This window comes from Natrix helvetica, assembly GCF_964273705.1.
Source record: "Natrix helvetica genome assembly, chromosome: 7".
Classification (NCBI taxonomy): domain Eukaryota; kingdom Metazoa; phylum Chordata; class Lepidosauria; order Squamata; family Natricidae; genus Natrix; species Natrix helvetica.
Genome location: NC_138558.1, coordinates 45,759,645 through 45,781,962, shown reverse-complemented (window position 1 = coordinate 45,781,962; position 22,318 = coordinate 45,759,645). Strand labels below are relative to the sequence as shown.

General features: G+C 39.0%; 1 protein-coding gene across 2 annotated transcripts in view; it reads left to right on the top strand.

Moving 5' to 3' along the window:
- The window catches only part of WWC2 (WW and C2 domain containing 2), a 167,774-nt gene that overhangs the window by 113,867 nt on the left and 31,589 nt on the right, over window positions 1-22,318 (top strand). For both annotated transcript variants that reach the window (XM_081959150.1, XM_081959151.1), the window contains exons 10-14: window positions 2,349-2,438; window positions 3,868-4,481; window positions 17,129-17,252; window positions 18,732-18,812; window positions 18,908-18,994. In XM_081959150.1, coding sequence (XP_081815276.1) covers window positions 2,349-2,438; window positions 3,868-4,481; window positions 17,129-17,252; window positions 18,732-18,812; window positions 18,908-18,994 — 996 coding nt within the window. The remainder of the gene's footprint in view (window positions 1-2,348; window positions 2,439-3,867; window positions 4,482-17,128; window positions 17,253-18,731; window positions 18,813-18,907; window positions 18,995-22,318) is intronic.

Sequence of the window (22,318 nt, the reverse complement as noted above, 5' to 3'; positions counted from 1 at the left end):
TAAATATATGGTCTACTATTTCTTCTGCTCCTTTGTACTACTTGTTCTTCGATTTTGATGGTTCTTCAGTTCTGGCCTTAATTACATCAGTTTGAATAGCTTACTCTCAAGCAGCCAAAATCCAGCCTTCAAGGTTTTTTTTTTTAATTGTTCCAGTTGAAAGCCATTACCAGGTTTTATCTTTATCCACTTTCAGTTTCTTGTAGAAATTGACCATGTAATGTGTTTCCTTGTCAGCTTTCTAAACATTATTTAGAGGTTCATGTTTCATTTCCTGTACATTCATGAAGTTCTAATTTTTAACTTACATCAATGCTTATTCTTGGTTGTCTTTGACATAATCAGCCTGTGCATGTTTTTCTTCTTTGACAGTTTGTTTGACTTGAAGTAAACTTCTGCTTCATTTCTCTGGGCAGGTATAATCTATCTATATCATTGCAGGAATGTAGCACATAGTGAAAAGTCATTATTATTATTATTTTCAGTGTAAACTACCTGGTTCATTTTGTGTATCATATCACATGTATGGCCCAGTCATACATGATTTTGATGGTGCTTCCGCCATTCCATTTTACCTTCAGCCCTTTGTTCAGTGTATTATAATTATTAACATCATCCAATACAATTTAATTATTGCATAAATTCCATGGTCAATTATTTATAAAAAGCAGAATTCCATGTACCAGGTATTTCAGATAGGTGTATGTAGTATTATATGTAGATGATGCTGTGATGGTGTCACTATTACATGTAAGACTAAATAGGACATTTCAACCCATGCTCCTTTTCTACAGGAAATACCAGCATGTGCAGCTGAGATGAACTACAAAAAAACCCCAAAGATCTTAGTGTTTGCAAAAAGACTCCAAACCCTAAAGTGTATTATTAATAGGCAGAGACTTGAACAACTGCCATATTTTAATTATTCAGCAATTATGTTCTCTTCAACTGGAAATTGGAAAGCTCATTTCTTTATAGGCAGAAGGTTGAAAGTTTTTTCTTTCTTTTTTTTTTATTCAAGGGCTGCCATTAAGCTTTTTCTAGTCAGATGCCTAGCATAACTCCTTCATTCAGTGCAGCTGGATTAGGAAATAAGACACCTGTATTTGAGAATATTTTCATCCAGGTTTCTGAACAAAGCGAAAGTATTTCAAGTGGGTGGTGTGTCACAGTATGTCACTGCAATTACAGACTGGCCTAATAAAGTTTGAAAAAAAGACTTGGATGCAATAATATATCTTAATTTTTGTAGAAAATTGAATTTCTCACCTCATAATATAGCCTCACTTAATGTTGGTATATTCTGATTGGGAGGGGGGGGCAGGGTGGACAATATCCAAATGGGAGTTTTCTATCCGTTTAGGATAGCTATAACCAGGGCCGGATTTAGATGAAAAGAGGCCCTAGGCTATTCCACTTTTAGGGCCCTTTCACCTCCCATTTTTAAGTTTGTAAATTACACGAGAGATAATAAAATACATCATTACTGTGATATATATCAATATATTAAATGAAACGTTGTAATTGGTACTAACCTTTATAAAAAATGTGGCACGGATAATAAATAAAAATAAAAGGCCCCTCTTGATCTTGAGGCCCTAGGCTGAAGCCTAGTTAGCCTATAGGAAAATCCGGCCCTGCCTATAACTGAGCTAGATAGATAGTGAAACAAAAACTTAGAGATAGGAGTACAATGACAGTACCTTTGAAAATATGGTTTTCAAGAATTGGCAGTATCCAGCTCACATCTTTAAAAATATTGCAAATTAATCTAGTAGCTCACCTGAAGCTCCTCCAGGATAAATAAGAGTATAATTGCAAACAGCCTTAGAGAGATTTTGCCTAAAACACAAGCATGATAGATGTAGAGTACCTTCAAATGATTATTAACTAATGGACTGCACAGTCCAACATTGATTAAATAGATTGTTCCTCACCTATAATTTTCATTTGATCAGTTAATTTTTAGCAGACTGAGAATTATTATATCCTTACCCATTAGCCAGGGCTAATACATTTCCAGAATCACTTCATGGTCAGAATCTGAGAAAGAGAACAAAAGGAAACTATTTTGAAAGATTTTCAGACACCCACCCACACCCCAAAAAAGAGAGAATACGTATTGTCCATTCACTAACACTAATCAATTAAACATATTAATGGTATAGTACGAATATAACTTCTGTACCATAATCTTTCAGTTGCCCTGAAAATTTCCATTTGACTTGTGATTTGGTTGAATTTAAATAAGTTGCCTTCAGCTGTTTGTCATTTTGCTTTTAAAGCAAGGTTCTCTTTGCAATGTATATGCATTTATATATTTAAAGACAAACTCTTTTATCTTCTAGGTTGAAATTAGAAGATAGAAAGAATAAATTGGTTAAAAACCTTGAAGAAACTAGTCATCTAACCACCCATTTACATTCACAGCTTAAAAGGTAAGATAACGTTGCTTGCACCAGATTTTTGACAAATGATGATAACAGTTTGTCCAAAACTGCTGTTGGCATACTGTATTTCTGAATTGTCTATTTTGATTTAGGCGGAATATTAACATGGAAGCCTGTCTTACAAAAATGTCTTCCTACTAAAAGCTTGGTTATCTATTGTCTAAGTCCTGAACTGCAATTTTTTTGCCCAGCAAAGAATATATATGACTGATCTGTTGTAGCCCTGTCTCTATATTATTCAAGCTACATGGGTGGAAAATTGGGAAATAAATAGGTTGGCTGATTCTACTGTGAGTAGCAATCAGTTTTGCACGTGGAAACATTGTCACAAAGAAAGATAATAAAATGAGGGAAAATTCACTTAATTATTTGCTTAGCAACAATTAGAAATTTTGGACTGAATTGTGGTCATAAGTCAAGGACTACCTAAACCATTTAGACAAAAATTAAAGATATAAATCATGAATATAATTAAATTGCATCTTACTTCAAATGCTCATTTTCTCAACACATCTGTGCAGAGATGCAAATAACAATCACTAAGGAATAGCTTGTATTAATGTTCTTTTTATTGATTTCATAGTGCCGTCTTTCTTTAAGGGCAACACTGCACTAATGTGATTCCATTTATTGAGAGAGCATTTACTATGATTAATAACCAGTGAACAAAGCAGTATTTCCTTAAACTAAGAAATGTCCATGTTATATGAAAATCCTTTTGTTTTCCTTTCACTTCAGGTAATATACTGTATATTATTGGATCATATGCTTGAATGGTCCTTGAATGGCTGGGTGGACTGTCACTGGATATTAACATTTGAACCAGTATAAATCCATATATTTGCCATACGCTAAATAAATAAATGTTCATATACTTACCCACCAACGGAGTAGAAAATACCAGAATGGGAAAAATAGGGTATCTCAAACAGTGATCTAAAGTCTAAATGTAGATGGGAGTTGTGCATTGCTAAATATAAAACTACTTTCTTATTGTTCTAATTGTACTTTCTAATGTGTCCTCATGAAACTGTTACAGTAATCAGCAATATGTTAAAGTGGCAGTGTTTGTCACACAATTTTGTGCAGTATTGCACAAAAATTAATATATTTAAAAATCAGGGACTTAAAAAAAGAATTATAATTAAAATGATGATTTTTTTATGTTTGCATATATGTTTTTTTAAAGGAGCCATCTAAGGAAGTCATGTTGCTGCTATAGTTAATACTCTGTCATCTGAAACTTCTTTTTGGTAGTATTCAGACATTGTGAAATGTGTTCCTTTTAAAAGATACCATTATACTTGTCAATTTCATGACTAACATGGATTAAATTATAAGTTTTATCTGTGATTTGAGATCATCTGAATATACTGCTGATAGAATAGAATGACAGTTTTTTACTTCTTTGTTGCAGCCTCTCTGCCAGTACGTTATCTGTGTCTTCAGGGAGCAGTTTGGGATCCTTAGCGTCTAGTCGAGGGTCCCTGAATACATCTAGTAGGGGGTCACTGAATTCTCTTAACTCTGCAGACCTCTACTACAATCAAGGTGATCAACCTGTAGATTTAGACTATCAATATAAATTGGATTTCATATTGCAAGAGAAATGTGGTTATATTCCTTCTGGCCCTATCACCACCATTCATGAAAATGAAGTGGTCAGCTCCCATGAGAAAACAGGATACAGTGACTCTTCCAGTTCTTTGGCAGCAAATCATGCACCCAAAATAACCGAACCTCCTAAATCTGTCACGTCACTCTCTTCAAGATCTTCCCTGTCATCATTATCTCCTCCTGAATCACCTTTGATTTTAGAAGGTGGCTTTTCAGTCCCTCCTCAAGATTCTCCGTTACATCATTTCACCACGGACTTTGACGACTGCGATTTATCCAGTGACTTTACAGGCATTACTACCTGTGAGAAACAAATTTTGCTGGATTCTGAAACTAGAATGTCTTCTCAATCACTTAATGATAAACATCGCAATGAAAGTGTTTCACAGAGCATATCACATTCAAGAAATGCAGGTAAATATGTCTTGCTATTCAAACTCAGCCAATTCTCCCTCTGGATTGAACTGAGTTTCTGAACCTTAGCAGCCAACATGTTCTCCGAAAATTGTGCATTTTTTCCTGATAAGCTGATAGGTCACTGTCAACAAATAAAATCATTAGCAACTCAGCACATTACTTCTGTACAAAGTAGGACTAGATAAGAAAGATCCAGCGAGATTAAACTTGAGAAACCACTATAAAGTGGGTGGAATTCTAAAAATTGTAGTGAAACAGCAAGAGCAAACAAGCAAACAAAAAAAACAGGTGGTAAATGTAGTAGAAAGGATATCACAGCAATACAAAGATATGAAATAGTGGTGAATATCTGTAGCTCGGGTGTAGGATGAAAGCGAAGGCTCAGAGAATGAACCTTCACTCTCATAGAAGTTATACTGACAATAGAGGCACTGAGACAGAGACACCGGATAACTTTATAACAGGAAGATGTTCACAAAACCACTGAGCTGCCATGGGCAGAGTAGAATCCCTTGAGGGCCAGTGCTATTGATAATATCTTCACTATTCTGTAGTTTCAAACAGCTCATTTAACAGCACAGGTAGGGAAGCTTGTGCCCCAAATCTGTATAAAGATCTGATCTTAAGCTGCACATCATTTCCCCCACCTTTTTTTACAATCTGTTTCTACCTATTAATTACTGAAGTTAAAATAATCAGGTATCTATGTGGGTTTAATAGTACTTCCCTGCTGCAGTGAAACTGAGAAAAAAGATAAATTCTTCCAGTCTGGCAGCCTATTCAGATATCTGCTGACTTATTTGCAAAAGGGAATTAAAAATAAGGAAGACATTTTTTTAAAAAAACAAATAACCCTTTTATTATAGCGTGATTTTTCTTCATTACTGTTCACTTCATTAAATGAATAAAGAATGATGCTGACAGGTGAGACCATACTATCCGTTGTTTCAAGGATTGGCCGAAGGCTGGGGGAGGAATTGGCATGTTGCAGAGAAAGGTATATATTGAAAGCAGTCATTCAAAAAAAAAAGTGTGAATCTGATGTAATCATTCTAGAAATCTTATAAATTTATTAGTATGATAAGTATTGTTTAGTGGATTAACAAAACCAATATTTTTAATTTAAACAACTATTTTAATGACGTTAGTCTTAGTAATTCTGCTGAAAAATACCCACTTTTAAGGCATTCACAATGTTCTGTGTTCCAAATATTCCTTCATTTTCCAGGGTATCACATGGTATGCTTGCATTTCAGGCTTCCAATTTTGTGACTGACGAAGGAGTTTCCATTTCTGTCTGCCATTTCTGTATTTCATTTCTCTCTGACTCTATTATTTACTTCGATCCAATGGTTATTTGTTTGTGTGAATTATTTGTATGCTACTTCTTAAAATAATTCTAGGCAGCCTACAAAAATGTATTAAAAATAGCCATAAAATCCAAGTATTACAAATCTTTTTTAAAATCTTCAAAAATCTACTGTAGTTCCATTTTAATCCCCCCCTCAATTCCTGAGGGTTTGATGTATTTCTTCCTCATATTAACATACAGGTGAAACTCAAAAAATTAGAATATCGTGCAAAAGTTCATTTATTTCAGTATTGCAACTTAAAAGGTGAAACGAATATATGAGATAAGACTCATTACATGCAAAGCAAGATAGTTCAAGCCGTGATTTGTCATAATTGTGATGATTATGGCGTACAGCTCATGAAAACCCCAAATCCACCATCTCAGAAAATTGGAATATTACTTATTTTGTACATAGAACAATATCGGACCTCTGAAAACTATAAGCATGCATATGTGCTCAGTACTTGGTTTGGGCCCCTTTTGCAGCAATTACTGCCTCAATGCAGCGTGGCATGGAAGCTATCAGCCTGTGGCATTGCTGAGGTGTTATGGAAGACCAGGATGCTTCAATAGCAGCCTTCAGCTCTTCTACATTGTTCGGTCTCATGTCTCTCATCTTTCTCTTGGCAATGCCCCATAGATTCTCTATGGGGTTCAGGTCAGACAGGTTTGCTGGCCAATCAAGCACAGTAATCCCACGGTTATTGAACCAGGTTTTGGTGCTTTTGGCAGTGTGGGCAGCTGGAAAATGAAGTCAGCATCCCCATAAAGCTCGTCTGCGGAAGGAAGCATGAAGTGCTCCAAAATCCCCTGGTAGACAGTTGCGTTGACCCTGGTCTTAATGAAGCACAGTGGTCCAAAGTCCTGTTGCTTAGTGGTCCAAAGTCCTCTTTTCTGATGAGAGCAACTTTTGCCAAAAGCACCAAAACCTGGTTCAATGACCGTGGGATTACTGTGCTTGATTGGCCTCTCCATTCTTCCTCCATACTCTGGGTCCTTGGTTTCCAAATGAGATGCAAAAGTTGCTCTCATCAGAAAAGAGGACTTTGGACCACTGAGCAACAGGACTTTGGACCACTGTTTCGCAGGCTTACCTGGCAGACAGATCAGGAGCACAGCACTTCAGGCAGGCAAGCTGCAGAGCAGAGACTGGGTGGGGTGAGTGAGCGGTGACCGGGGAACCGGTTTGGGGGCGTGGCCAGTCTCCCATTACTACCGGTTTGGAAAGGTACACCAGATTTTTACTACCTATTCAGCCGAACCGGACCGAATAGGTAGGAACCCACCTCTAGTATAGAAAGAAAGAAAAGATTGTTGTATCTTTGTATCTCAAAGGAAGTCATTGTGAATGAACTTATCGCATGGCTTATTTAAAATCAAGAAGGAGGAGCAGCCAGAGAAGCTGCTGCAGGGATGGAAATAGGAAACAGGAATAATAACAGCCATTTTTCCCACTGTAAAATGTGTCCAAAAAGTGAACATATGTTTAAGTATAAACCATTCTGGAAATGTCATAGAACAGAACTTTTTTAGAATGTGCTTGTTATACTTTTGGTTGAGATTAATACTTTATCAATAGCACTTAGACTTACATACCACTTCACAGTGCTTTACAGCCCTCTCTAAGTGGTTTAGAGTCAGCATATTGCCCCCAAAAATTTGGGTCCTCATTTTATGCACCTCGGAAGGATGGAAGGCTGAGTCAACCTTGAGTCTGGTGAGATTTGAACTGCCAAATTGCAGGCAGCTGGCAGACAGCAGAAGTATATAACATAATGAAATCTATAACAGAAATATTCTAAAAAATGCTAGATTAGTTTTAACAGTGGTAAATGATGCCCATGGCTGCCAGCAAGGACCATTTTCTTCTTGCACCAGCTGCTACCTCACTCTGTCCAGTACGCTTTTTGATAGCTGTGAATTACTGTTCTCCATAGGGGTGGAGGTAGCATCCAGACTGGGTTGACCTCATCTGCTCGCTGATAGGACTGAGTCTGATAAAGCTGTTAAGCCTCACCCTTGTTGCTAGGCAGACCCAGCTTTCGACTCTGTCCCTTAGTGAGGATGGGTGTGTCATCTATTAGCTCCATAGCAATTTATTAATACTTGAAAGATAAGTGATCCTTTTTTGATCTATTTGAGAATTGTTACTGGAGGGAGCTAACAAGGGCCTGAGCCTTGGCGAGGGGGCCCGTTAATGCCTGTAGCCCCTAGAGGGTGGCAATTTAACTTCCTGTGAAGTCTCCCTCCACAACCTACCTGACAAGATTGTATATCACCTGGTAGAACTCTGCACTTTGCCCAAGGCATCTGGGAGCTGCAACAGCACTACAAACCAGTGCGGCTCACAAGAAGGTCAGAGACTTCAAAGAACAAGCTGCAAAGGCAACACAAGCCGCAGAGGTTCCTGGCATGGCTGAAGCAAGCCGTGCGACAATCAGAACTTCAAAAAGTGAGCTGTGATAGCTAGAAAAGCCGTGAAGGCTTCCGGAAAGCTCAAGGCAAGCCATGCAGCAATTGGAGTGCTCCACCGTTCCTTTTTGAAGTTGAGTGGAGAACCACAGCTCAGAGAGCAGCCGTGGAGTGCCCACGCAACCAGCAGCAGCCCAAGCTTTGTTTTTCCACCACTTGCTCAAGTCAGTGCAGCCATTGCAAAAGGCGTGAAACGCCATTTTGCATCCTCCGACTGCAACATTCCAAAATGGTGGCCGCTGGCAATGCTGAGCTGGGGGAGACCTCTGTATGTATGCCAGGGGAACTGCTTAGCCCGCATCCTGAGGCAGGGCCCCCCAATCTCCATCAGGGCCCATCTCCATCCACATCCACTAAGATGGATATGGGCAGGGCGCATAAGAAGAGTGCTAAGGTGGCTGCCAGGTCATCCAAGACAAAAAAAAAGGCCTCAAAGTCCACCTCTAAATTCAAGAGACAGAAAGATAAAGCACTGGAGCAGTTATATAAGGGCAAGTAGTCAAAAGACTCCTGCCTCACTACCATCTGACAGAAGGCGGAGCTCGTTGTCAGGACAAGTGCTTCAGTTATCCCCCGAAGGCAGAGAAGATAAGGAGGCTTCTCTCGATCTCAGGTTCCCTATCGATACATCTGGCATTTGGGGGTCAGCACAAGATCTACAGACCCCGCCCCATCAATGGAACTATGCAATGCCTCTGGGATCAGAAAGGGGGGAAACAGCCTTCCCATCAACATCGCAGGGATTCCGCCCTGAACAACTGATCCCCATGTGCATGCCTAACATGCAGGACATAATAGTAAATGCCATCCAACAAGGCATTGCAGCTGGGTTGCAGCAGAGGTAGGAATGCCCCGGCAGGAGGCACCCATGTGCCCAGAGGCAGTGACGGACATCACCCCTGCAGCTGGCTCATTATCTCCTGCTCTTGCCCAAGATGACCAGGCATCTGTGTCAGAGGAGGGAGAGATCAGGGAGGCAGATCTCTCTGAAGATGAAGGTATGTTCCCAGATCTGCCATCCTTCTCGGGCCTCTTTCAGCCCTCACTTTTCACGTCTCTGCTGTTCAAAGCAAAGACGTTGGCCAGCTTTGGGTCTAAGGCAGCTGCCACCCCACTACGCACACAGGCCGTGTCAGCAGAGACACTTTTCTCGGACCAAACCATTGAGGCCAACACGACAGTGGTGGGTTCCGGATCCTGTTGCAACTGGTACGCTGTGACAGGGCCAGGTGTCCACCTTGTGCACACGCACTGTGTACGTATGAGTACCCACCACTCGTGATGCTTTAGCTGCTCGGTGGAGCATCACGCAGGTGCCATACAGTCCATGCGTGTGCGCGAATGGCCCAGTTGGGTCAAATACAGGTAGGGAGAGTGGGTGGGCCATCTGGAGCACCGTACCGGAATGGTACTTGGTGCTCCCAGCAGGCATCAGTATGCCCATACCGTGGCATAATGGCCGTAACCCAACACTGTAACACGATACCCACTCCCAAGATTTTTGTGGACTTGGTTCAGCGACAATGGGCATCCCCTACATCTGGTCCTATGTCGTCCTCGACAGACATTTTTTTAAAATATGGACAAGGATCTTGCACATATCCTGTTGACCTCGACGGTGGGTGCCCCGGTTTTGTTAGCTAACTTGCCAGGGGCCCCGGAGGAGGTGTTGAAACTGGAGGATAAGAGAGCAGATCTCACCTTGCAACGGGGTCACCAAGCTGCAGCATGGGCCATCTGAGCATCCACCACGGCATCATTCTTCACCCGATCTTACCTGCTATGGCTGCAAGACCTCCAGGAGTGTATTCCTATTGCAGATGTAAGGGCTCATCAGGATATTAACCAACTGGTGGCTGCAGTCCAATGCCATGCTTACCTCAGCCAGATTTGCATTTAGGGCCACATGAAGGCTGCTCTGGTTGCGCCAATGGCAGGCAGACATCCGCCATAAGTGGCGCCTAGCATCAGTCCCTTTCAAGGGTGGTTCACTGTTTGTGGAAATGCTTGAACCGTTCCTGATTAAGAACAAATAAAAGAGAAAGGTGTTACCTATCCCCTCCAGAAGGGGCTTTTCCCAGTCGGCCCCGTATCCTAAGCACCCTGCCTTTCGCAATCAAGACTTCAGCACTTCCTTTCAGAGCCAGGATTATGGTTCGTCCTTTCGGGGGTCCAATTACGGATCCTCAGGGTTTAGACAGCAGGAAGGGTACACTCCCAGACAGCACCAGCAGGCTGACCAAAACCAGCGAGGCAGACAATCCAAGCGACTCTTCCACGACAGCAGAGGTCACTTCTACCACTGGAACTAAATTCCTGGCAACCGACCCATCCATCGGAGGCCAGTTGGCCTTCTTTGCCGAACGGTGGGATTCCATCATATCTGATGAGTGGGTCAGATAGACAGTCAGATCAGGGCTCTTCCTCGAGTTCCTCTCCAAACCCCTGAAGTTTTTCCGGACTTGTCCGGTCTCCAGAAATCTGGCTAAACAAGGCCTCATGCAGGAGGCAGTTCAGCACTTGTTGGATATCTGCACTGTGCAATTGGTGCCTAAACAACAGCAGGGCCTAGGTTTTTATTCCATCCTGTTTGTGATTCCTAAAGCCTCGGGGGGCTAGAGAGCCATTCTCGACCTAAAGAGATTAAACTGTTACCTACATTATAGGACATTCAAGATGCACTCCTTACTGTCTATCCTAGGGGGCATTAGACAGGGAGACTTCCTCACATCCATAGACTTGACAGAGGCATACCTTCACATCCCTATTCTGCCTCTCTACAGACAATGCCTTAGATTTTGTTATCTCAGACATCACTTCAGTACAGCGCCTTGCCCTTCAGTCTTTCATCCGCCTCTAGGGTATTTACCAAGGTATTAGTGGCACTGGTTCCCCCTTTGAACCTTTATGCACTGTGTCTCTGCGATTCCTTACACTGAAGGTAGCCTTCCTGGTGGCCATAACGTCTGCCAGGCATATATCGGAGTTGCAGGCCCTTTCAACTAGAGAGGACCTCTATATATGTCACCAAGATGGTGTGGTGTTACGGCTAGACCCCTCCTTCATTCCCAAGTTGTGCTCCTGTTTTCACCTGGCTCAAGAACTTATTCTTCCCAATTTCTGCCCGGAACCATCACATCCCCTAAAGAGAAAGTGGCACACCTTGGACATGAGGAGGGCTCTAAAGATCTATCTAAAGAGAACTTTGCCATTCAGAAAATCAGAGATGCTCTTTCCAGCCGGCCTCACTAGGCCAGAAAGTAACTGCCTCCACAGTTGGTAGATGATTGAGGGCCTGCATTGCTACAACATATCAGTCACAGTCTATGCCAGCTCCGTGTATAACCGCCCACTCGACCAGGAGCGTGTCTACTTCTGCTGCCTGGGCAACTCAAGCCTTCTTGGCGGAGATCTGTAGGGTGGCCACATGGGCATCCCCATCTCCATTTTAAAATATATATAAATTGGACAGTTTCGCATTGGCTGATGCTGCCTTTGGCTGCAGGATCCTTCAAACCGTGCATACAGCAGGGTTGCTTTGGATCAGGCAAAGACCCTCCCAGGGGGACACCTACAGCTTTGGTACATCTCAGTCTGGATGCTACCTCCACCAGTATGGAGAAAGGCTGTTGGTTGTCACCTGAGATGCCTATTCTCATAGTGTGGAGGTAGCATCCATCCCCTCCCAAAGAAGGCGGGTCCACACGATTCTGGCTGCAATGTATTACTTGACTTTAACCGTAGACATTGCAACAGGCTTTCTACCAGGAGCACTACATCGAATATGGCCTCCTGTCATTTTTATCGGGAGGATGACACATCTAGTCTGACAGAATTCCTTCACCGAAAGCTGGGTCTGCCTAGTGACAAGGGCATGGCTTAACAGCTTTATCTATCAGTGAGTGGATGAGGTCAACCCAGTCTGGATGCTACCTCCACACTATGAGAATAGGCATCTCAGGTAAGAACCAATGCGCTTTCTGCATATTTCACCTGTGTTATTTACTAAAAAATTGATTTATCAGTATATTAATTTAAGCAGATCAAAGATGCATGTTCAAAATCTTTTTGTTCCTTCACCCCAAGTTTTTGAATAATGTATTGCCACATTTTGCTTGAATCCTTCAACCAAATATATATTTTTTCACATAGAATTCTTTTAGTTAGAAATCGCTGTTATTTAGTTACATGTGTAGAAATGAAAACATTATATAGTGGCGAAACTATATTTTATAGTGTCCTTCAATCAAATGGTGTTCCCAAAACAATAAGATTGAGTAATAACAATAATAATGAATGAGTAATAACACGTAACATCCAGTATTGCTCAAATTCTCTCTTGAACGAAGCTAGACCTCCTGGTGACTTAATGAACATGCCATCCTATTTGCTTGGTAAAATACAGGATAACTTTTTAATTTCCTAATGAAGTTTGCCACTCTGTGGTTTCCTGATGGTTCCCTTTAAGTACAGATCAGTCAGGACCCTTTTTAGCTTTCCCAAAATCAGTTGAGAATGGCTAGTTACTGCCACTTGCTTTATCAGTTAAATAATTAAAATATGTAAATTTAAAAGCATGGGGAAATAAGAAAGGAATGTTTGCCATAAAGACAGTATAATGGATGCCATGAGAGGGCAATTCTAGAAACCCTGGTCCAGCAGCAACCTGCCTCAGTTCAAATGGCAATAATACCCAGAACAGCAATGAACTCAAAGCCAAAAGAAGCAGATTGTAGGAACAGGTGTTCCCTCAAGTATTTCAACTCAAGCCATTGTACTTTGAAAGTAAGCACCAGTATCTTTAACTCTGCTCTTTGTGGCTGGAGTAAAGGATGGAAGTGTCACTGATATTGTTCCTTATACTTTGAAAGTAAGCACCAATATATTTAACTCTGCTCTTTGTGGCTAGAGTAAAGGATGGAAGTGACTTTGACATTGTTGCTTAATTATGTAGGTTGATGTTGGAAACTTTGGGATTAAAGTACATTGTTTAGCAAGCAAATATTTGTAGTGAAAGAAGCTGGTTTACACTTCTGACACTGTGTCACTTGCCAGCTTGTTAAAACTTGGCTCCTAGTATTGACAGTCTGCCATTTGCTCAGTTCCCTGAGTAAAATGAAGGGGCGGGGAAACTTTGCAATGCAGACAATAATATTTCAGTGCTTAGCTCCAGCTTAAGCTCCACCATACACTTGGTGAATGTAATAGATATGAAATGGCACATTCTGTAGCTTATCACAAAATTGCTAACAGTGTAGAATCTGCAGATGGTTGAGGACAGATACTTTTGGGATAGAAGTTTTTTTCATTTACTTTGCAAGGAAAGGGATGAGGAAGATTGTAGATGTCTACTTTTTACAGCATGAGACTTTAATTGGCAAACTTTAACCTGTAGTTCTCATTCAGCAATATTTCTCCAGCATGATAGACCATTTCTACCAGTGGTGAAATTCAAATTTTTTTCCTACTGATTCTGTGGGCGTGGCTTGGTGGTCATGAGATTGGGTGGACGTGGCTTGGTCATGTGACCAGGTGGGCGTGGCTGCACAACTGGCTCACACACAATGTAAAAGCAGCTGGACAACAACCAGGAACCTCACAATCAGGCACAGCTGATTGTCAAACAGCTGATCGTAGTAAAAAATGCTTTAAAAAAGTAAAAAAAGTTTTGACCATCACGCGGCATAGCTGATTGTTGCAGAACTTTTTAACTTTTTAAAGCATTTTTTTACTACCGGTTCGGGCGCACACCTTCTCTTTCAGCCATAGGAAGCAGGCAGGAGGAAAACCCATGAAATCTTGCAAAGAAAACTGCAGGGATTTGTCCAGGCAGTCAACAGGAGTCAATACTGACATGAAGGCACAATAAATAATTATTTTCCAACACCCTTGGCCAGATCAACCTTAATGTTTAATGATGTTTTGCCGATTCTTCCCTGATACACAAAATGTGGTCTCATTCTGAGGTTTTGAGGAGTTATCCCACTAGTGAATATTTGTTCAAAAATATAAAACATACATTTACAAATATAAATGATTTGTCATTTGATAACAATTATTGGTTTAGTTAATTATCACATGAGTTGGCAGCAGTTATAGTGGTCAACATTTAGGGTCAAGGGGCTTTGAGACCATGTTGACTCTTAGCCTCAATGAGTCCCTGCTGTTTTCTTGGCAATGATTTTAGATTTGGTTTGACATTGTCATCTTCTTTCTAGGCTAAGAGGGAGGGACTCACAAAGTCAGCCCATCTGGTTTCCTGTGGGTGGGACTAGAACTCATGGTGTCTTAATCTTTAGCTTGGTACCTTAAGCTAAGCAGGGCCAGCTGTGACCAATTCTTCAACATAGACCATCAGATAATTTTATTATAGGTTAGCCTAGATTGTAAAAAAAAACAAAAAACCACATGATCATTCATGAAAACTCCAAAATGGGATGTTGCTTGTCTTTAGTTTGAATTTTAACTGCAGGTTAACCAGAGAGGGAAAAGAAATTGAAGTGTCAGAGAACAATTTGGAACATAGCAGTACAATTGCATGTATATTCATTCAGAATTACCCATTACATTTAGAGGATACGATTGCATAAATAAGATGTATCTAATTCTTAAAATTACAAAGTCCCCATATCAGATAATATACTTTGGGATATTAAACATTATTTTTGCTTCTATATTAATGTTGAGGATTATTAAGAATTACATGAAGACTTTTATTTCTGTATTTATAATGTACATTCTCCATTATACAAACTCTAATTTCCTAAATTCGGTAAAAGTTCTTTTAACTGTCATTGGAAAAAAGTTATTCATTATACCATCTCCTCCAATTTAAAATTCCCAAACCTTCAAGGCTCTCACTCAATTACAGGCCTACTGATGGACTGAATATGCCAATGCAATGCAATGCAATGCAGTTTACTTAAGCCAGCTGCTTTCAAATTTGAGACATCACTTTGTGTGATTATTTGTACACCAGGCATTATTACAGGTCTACTGATGGACTGAATGTGCCAATGCAGGTAAAGAGCACCAGGTTAGGAAGGGTTATTATAGCCCCTGTCGCATAATCAATCAAATGCAATGAAAAGCTTCCTAAAAGTTATGTAAATATTTGGATTATGTCCAGTTTCAAATTTATATCTTGTAATTCTACTGATTCTGGTAAATCAATGAAACCTTAGTTGTAATCTTTAGTTTTGCTCACAATGAAATCAACCAGTCTTCTAGTCTTGGCTTGAACAGAGTTTTGATAATGCTGAACATGTTTGTATTTTCTCTGCATCTTCATTTCAGGCAGAGGAAACCTTGTCTCCTGCACACAGCTTTTTTTCTGTGCAGAGTATCTTTTGGAATAACAGATTTAGAATAACTGTAAAGTTCTTTCATAGATAGACTCTGTCATTGTCAAAGTCGATTCCAGACTGCTGTGCTTATTCCTGAGAGTAATCAATAAATCATGTCATCACCTTCACCTCTCTCAAAGTGGTGAAAGAAAAAGCACTTCATCATCAAGGAAAAAGCATCCCTACTGCTATAAATGAAAGGGAAAATGCAGCAATCAATCCTCTAATCTGAAGCCTTAAAATTTAAACATCTTAACAAGATGTAAAGTCATGACTCAGGAGGGAGGATGTAATGCATGCCAATACATTTGGTTCCTTGATAGATAAAGGGACTCCATGCACTTGCAAGTTATTACATTACAATGTGCTGCTTGCGTTGATTGTACTATGGTTTCTGCAGGGAAACTAGCAAGAATTGAATTTTGAAATCAGGAGAAAGAAGTTTGAATTTTCTCTTAAATTTTGTGGTAGAGTCCTAGATTCTGTCACTGGTGAATCCAAAACAACGATTTGTATCTTACCATATAGAAATTTCAGAAAGGATTTAAAAAAAAACTTAATTAAAGTATTTAGAATCTAATTTGCTTGATTTCAAAAGTCTTTAGTTTATTATAACACTCTGGCATTGCTTGTTGTCAAAAATCTTTTGTTTATTATGACACTTTGGCATTCCATTTGAAAGCACTCTCAAACTTTGTGCTTTGCAGTATTTCTCCAATATGAATGGCCACAATGAAACTGAGAAAGATTTCTGAATAAAGGTGAACTTAACTTTGGTAGCCATTTTAAGCCATAACTGTTTAAATCTCAGAAGTTCAACAATTTTGTATAGATGTTCTGATGAAATCATATGTTCCTATTTCCTATTATGCAGTAGATTGAGACTTGGGGGGCATTACAGCTTAAAATGCTTGTTGCTTGAGATAAAAAGGCATGTTGTATATTGTGTGTGCAAACATCAAGAACTTTTAATAGTAGCTATGGGGCAAAATTGCAACTATATGTCTGCGTAGCAGGTTAATGGTTGGAAGACAAGACAGAGTGCATAAAGATAGTTCTGTTGCCAAAAAATCCATTGAGCTCAGCACTGTTGGCTCTGAAAATAGTCCCTTACTCTGAAATTACCAACTTATTCTACCTAATGCTAGGACCTGTCTCAATTGGCACATTCATCTTTTGCTTTTTTGATTTTGAGAAGAGGAAAAATTGATGGATGAATGATAGAGATCCTTACTTTTAAGAGTTGCAGAAAAGTAATAGGTTGCTTTTTTCAGCCTTATAAAATGCACATAGTGGTAAAGAAGCCTCATTCTAAATCTGAAAATTTTGAATGCTATTTCAATACATGTAATGCTAGTGATGAAATTTAATTACAGTTTTGGAATGCAGAATCTTCCGTATCAAGTTTGACTAAGAGTTGAGTATACTTTTCTTATTCACAGCCTAAAATAAAGGTTCTTTCCCTTACCTAGATATTGACTTTTCAAGAAGAACAAGAACTCATTTGCTTGATGAGAAGACAGGCTATGTATCTGCTGCTGTATCTGATGAATCTGTGGCTGGAGACAGTGGTGTATATGAAGCTTCTGTAAAACAGTAGGTTTAAAGCCAGGAATATTCCTATTTGTCAGAAAACACAATTAACACTACATTCAAACATTTGGCTTCCAGCAATTTCAGAACAAATCAAACAGATAGGGCATGGAATAATTTAAAAAAAGATTCAGAAAAGTTACAATCAGGAGCATAAAGAATCAGTGGAACAGAATAATTCTCCTAGGTAAAAACAATAGCTTAAAATCTGTATAAATATATATTAATATCAACACTGGAAAACATTCTTCATAGATCTAATTTAAATGTTAAAATAGTACAATTGAAGAGTTTGAGAACTGATCAATCCTCATTATGGAACATTCTAATATGTTTAGAAAACAAGTACGCAGATAAATTTTTAACAAGACTTAATTATGCAGGCATTTAAAATGGAGAGTACATGCTTTAATTTATTGAAGGACGATAACATTTAAATAAGGCACAATAATTATTATTTTTTTAAATTGCCAACCATCTCATGTCCAACAACTCTGGGCGATTTACAGCATAAAACATTAAAGAAGAAAAGACATTAAATTTAACAGTCATGGCACACAACAGATAAAATCATTCACAATTGCAAACTGTTAAAAACAGATGTTTAAGGTGGGAGCATGACACACAAGAGGTGGGGAGATGGGATTAGATATTAATTAATCAACCACATCCAGTGTGAAGCTCCCCTATTGGGTCCCAAGCCACCTGGCAGAACCAGGTCTTGAGGCTTTTTCAAAATTACAGGAGGGTGGGATGTTCCAGAGGGCAGGAGCCACAACAGAGAAGGCTTTCCTTCTGGAGCCCATCAGCTGAAATTTCTTGGCTGACATGAACTGCAGCTTGCCCCCTCTGCCAGCGCAGGTGATATGGGCTACTCCCATCAGGATGAGACAGTACCTCAAGTAAGGTTAACGAACATATCAAAAGTAATTCATTAACTTAAGCAAAGAAATAGAAAACAGAAAAGTTGTTCCAATATTGACCTAAAATTCCAATGTAATCTTATATCCTAGTGTAGTAAATTATATCCCAGTGCAGTAATCTTATATCCCAGCGTAGTAATTTTAAATATATGAGATCATGTCTGTACAAACTATTACATTTTATTATGTCTGTTTTTCAAATTCCATTTGCTTGTAATCAAAGTATGTAAACTCGTTTCATTTTATATAGCCAAACAATATGCAGGTCATGTAAATTATTATGATCTTAAAGGATGGGACCTTCAAATAAATTGCTCTTAGTGAGATAATCTTTAGCATTGTTTCCTAAATATCACACTTCAACAGCTTCAGTATTCATGAAGAAAATTTCCCACCCAATTTATTTCCGTGTAGTAAAAATAAAATATATTAGCGTTCAAAAAATAAAATGTTGACCAGCATTTACCAATGATTTGCTCAAGTATGTTTGACCTCAATTCCCATTCAGCAAAAATATTTCTGTCATTGCCATTGATCTATCTTAAACTCTGTTCCCTAGACCCAATTGCAATGAAGAAGTCGCAGGTAGTGAAAATGATACCACAATGCTGGAAACCTCTCAAGTACAAATAGGGCTCCGGTGAGTCACTACATATATTAAGATATTAAGTTTCTACTGACCATTGTAAATATGTGATGTCTAATGCGGGAGTTTTCCTCTCATCTTCTTAACAGATATGATACAAAGAGCTCAAGTTTTGTGATCGTTATAATGCAGTTACAAAATCTTCAGGCTCTTTCAATATCCCCTGGTAACAAAATGTAAGTAAAATGCTTTTTTGACAATGGTACACTTTGAAGTCTAGGAATTCATTATTAAGCATTTACCTTTTCGGGAAATCAAAGTGCATTTATAACACGCAGGTTGCAGGGAGCATAGATATGTCAACTTGAATCTTCTTCCATCTTTTAAGTGCTGCAAGGGTTGGCTGCTAGAATGTGTATCCAACCAACCACCTTCATCCGAATTTCCAGTGCTTTCATGATCCTATTAGACACCTGCTGGATAATTGGAGCACAGGATATGATTCCTTCTTAGCTAGGACAGGAATGTCCCCTTTACCATTTTTATTTTATTCAGAAGATTAAAATACAAAATGCAAAAGAAAAATAATTAAAAAGAGACAAAACAAAACTGGATTTTAAAAAAATGTGGTTAAGAAAAACAAAAGACAAAAACACATATTCCCCCCACCCCAGTTGAACACTAACAATCTATTACAACAATAATAGCTTCCCCCTACCCTTGCAAAACAGGTCCAAATTTTATAACCTTCTACATCTATTTGCAACCCAACTGACCTGCAATACATTACAGATACGAAAAAAAGAATAGTTAACAGGTTAAACAGCAGTGAAGTTAAAGTTCAGAGCACTCTTTTAACAGTGATTTCTGTTAACAGTCTGCTATTGTATTTACTCATAGAAAGTCTGCACGGTTTCTTATTTACCACAAATAACCCGATTATTATCTCTGATCAGCCCAGGATCAGATACCCTTGTGTGGTTCTTAATAATGAAATATGTCCTTAAATTTGTAATTGGGAACTTTCCCAACAATTGCATTTCATTTCCAAAGTTCATGTCTCTGTTATAAATATCTCTGCAACATCCATTGTTGAATAATTCTTCTTGATAGGAATGAAAAGGATGGAAATTTGCCACATTAACATCAGATTTCCACTCCCAATTGCAGTCACAAGTTGAAGACTACTAGTTCTATTTCTTTATTTCCTCAAATAAATAACCTTGTCTGCTGTCTGTTGTGATAAGGTTTTTAAGTTTTGGGGATTTGTATTCCATGCCTCGCCACAGCAACTGTCAAAGGCAGATAGGAAGGTGTGCTTTTAATCTAGCTAAATTAAAACAGAGTGAAATGTGTAAAACACACCAGCTTTTTCAGCTTTTATGATCATTAAGTCTCGAGCATTTTGACTTTTTGGCTTTTAATAGACTCCAAGAAATACTCTTTAAATAAAATCCATTTGAAAATGAGGAGAAAGTGAGCAACAGTACTTCTCCAGAAGGAGTGTTCTTAAAGTGAACAAACTTCTGCGTTGGGTTTGAGATTTGTATGCTACCTTGAGACATTTTAAGCATTCATTGTCTGAATGTCTGAGTTGTATTTGCATTTCAAAGAAAACACAGTTTCATTTTCTCATTTGAAGAGCAAAGCATGAAATTCTGCTTTTACTGGGAGCACTTATTTCAGGCTAGATGGTTTAATCTCTACAAATATTGATATATTGTGAGAGCTACTTATGCAGCAATATGATACATGTCTGCTCCCCAACTTCATTTCGCATTGGAAAATGTTGCATGAGCTTGATAAAAGATAAGAAAGCCACGGATCTTCATTGACATGGTTTGATTTTGTTTTCACATTCCCTCTTCTGTTTTCAACAATACATGAAAAGTTCTCCCATATTGCTAAATTGTAATGTGGAAACAAGCAGCCATACCACGATATGATAATGAACAGCATACCTCTGTCATTTGGACAATAATTGGAAGTAAAACCGTACCTTGTCTCTCATAAAATAGACATGAATCAAATTTAATTACTCCAGCCAGATAGCTAGCTACCTAATCTCTATCTAAGAACATTCAACAAAGGGAAGCTCACCAATTCCATGAGTAATCAGTAGAGATGTTTTTCTTACTTGTTAGGAAGTTTTTCTAACATTAGTCAGAATGTGCCTTCATGTAATAATCAGTTCATTACTGTGTATCCTGTATCCTTTCAGTTGTCTTTTCTCAAATCCATTCCAACTCTCATGATAGAACTACCTCCCACTTGGAAATTTGAGAGTTCAGTCCTGAATAGCAGCAATTTTTTCTCTCATAGGACGCAATGAAAAAATATGTGTTGCAAACTGTGTGGCGTCAGGAAGGGCATCCAGGCAGTAAATGCTCAGCTCCATCCAGTCATCCTGACTCTACCCCAAATTAAGGGATTACGGGGTTGTAAAAAGGGAGGGTTTTTTTTTAATGCTTTGGAAACTATATTTCCACTGATGCAGCCCAAAATTGTATTTGTGTTTTTTATAGCTATATCACACTGCTGGATCATCTTCAGTTTTCAGTAAACTTTTTCAGAAATTATGTTAGTATCCTATAAACTTTGCATTTAATTTTTGCTTTCTAATTCCAATTAAAACATATATTTTATTTATTTATTTAGTCAATGATCAGCAACATAAAAAAGAAAGTAAAAGACAACAATTACAACCAGGATTGACTGGGAGAATTGGATGTAATTACTATAATCAAGTATAGTATATCTGAAAAGTCATATTACAATAATAACATACTTATTTACATAACACTAATAAGTCTAATCTAATAAAAGACATAATGGCTCAGTGGCTAAGATACTGAGGTTGTCAATCAGAAAGGTCCGCAGTTTGGCGGTTCGAATCCCTAGTGCCGCATAACTCACATTACTTCTCCCAGCTTCTGCCAACGTAGCAGTTCAAAAGCATGTAAAATTGCAAGTAGAAAAATAGGAACCACCTTTGGTGGGAATGTTGTTCCCAGCACATGCGCCTTTGGCATTTAGTCATGCCGGCCACATGACCACGGCCACATCTTCAGACAGTGCTGGCTCTTTGGCTTTGAAACAGAGATGAGCACTGCCCCCTAGAGTCAGGAATGACTAGCACATAACACGAGGGGAACCTTTACCTTTACTTTAATAAAAGTATGCATTAAAATATATGCCCTTTAAAATTATTTAGAATTTGGCTACTGTGTGAGTGGTGTTTGGATTTGGGTCCTGGGGAAGTTGGCATGCATAGAAATTATCTGCTCCTCCGAGAAATCTCTCTAATAGAGGGAGTATGTACATTGATCTGATGTCCCTGTAGAGCTCACAGCACAATAAGACGTGAGATATCTTCAACTTTTCCATTGTCACATGTGTATTCATGTGTTATTGAGGTTTTATCATACCTGCCCTGCAGGAGTGCTGAGAGGAGAAAACATAAAATTCCTTCATTTCCCTCAGTATTTACAGGATGCAGTGTCTTGTGCTTCTTGCAGAGATGTTCAAGTGACACAGAATACTGTTGTAGCAATTCTTTG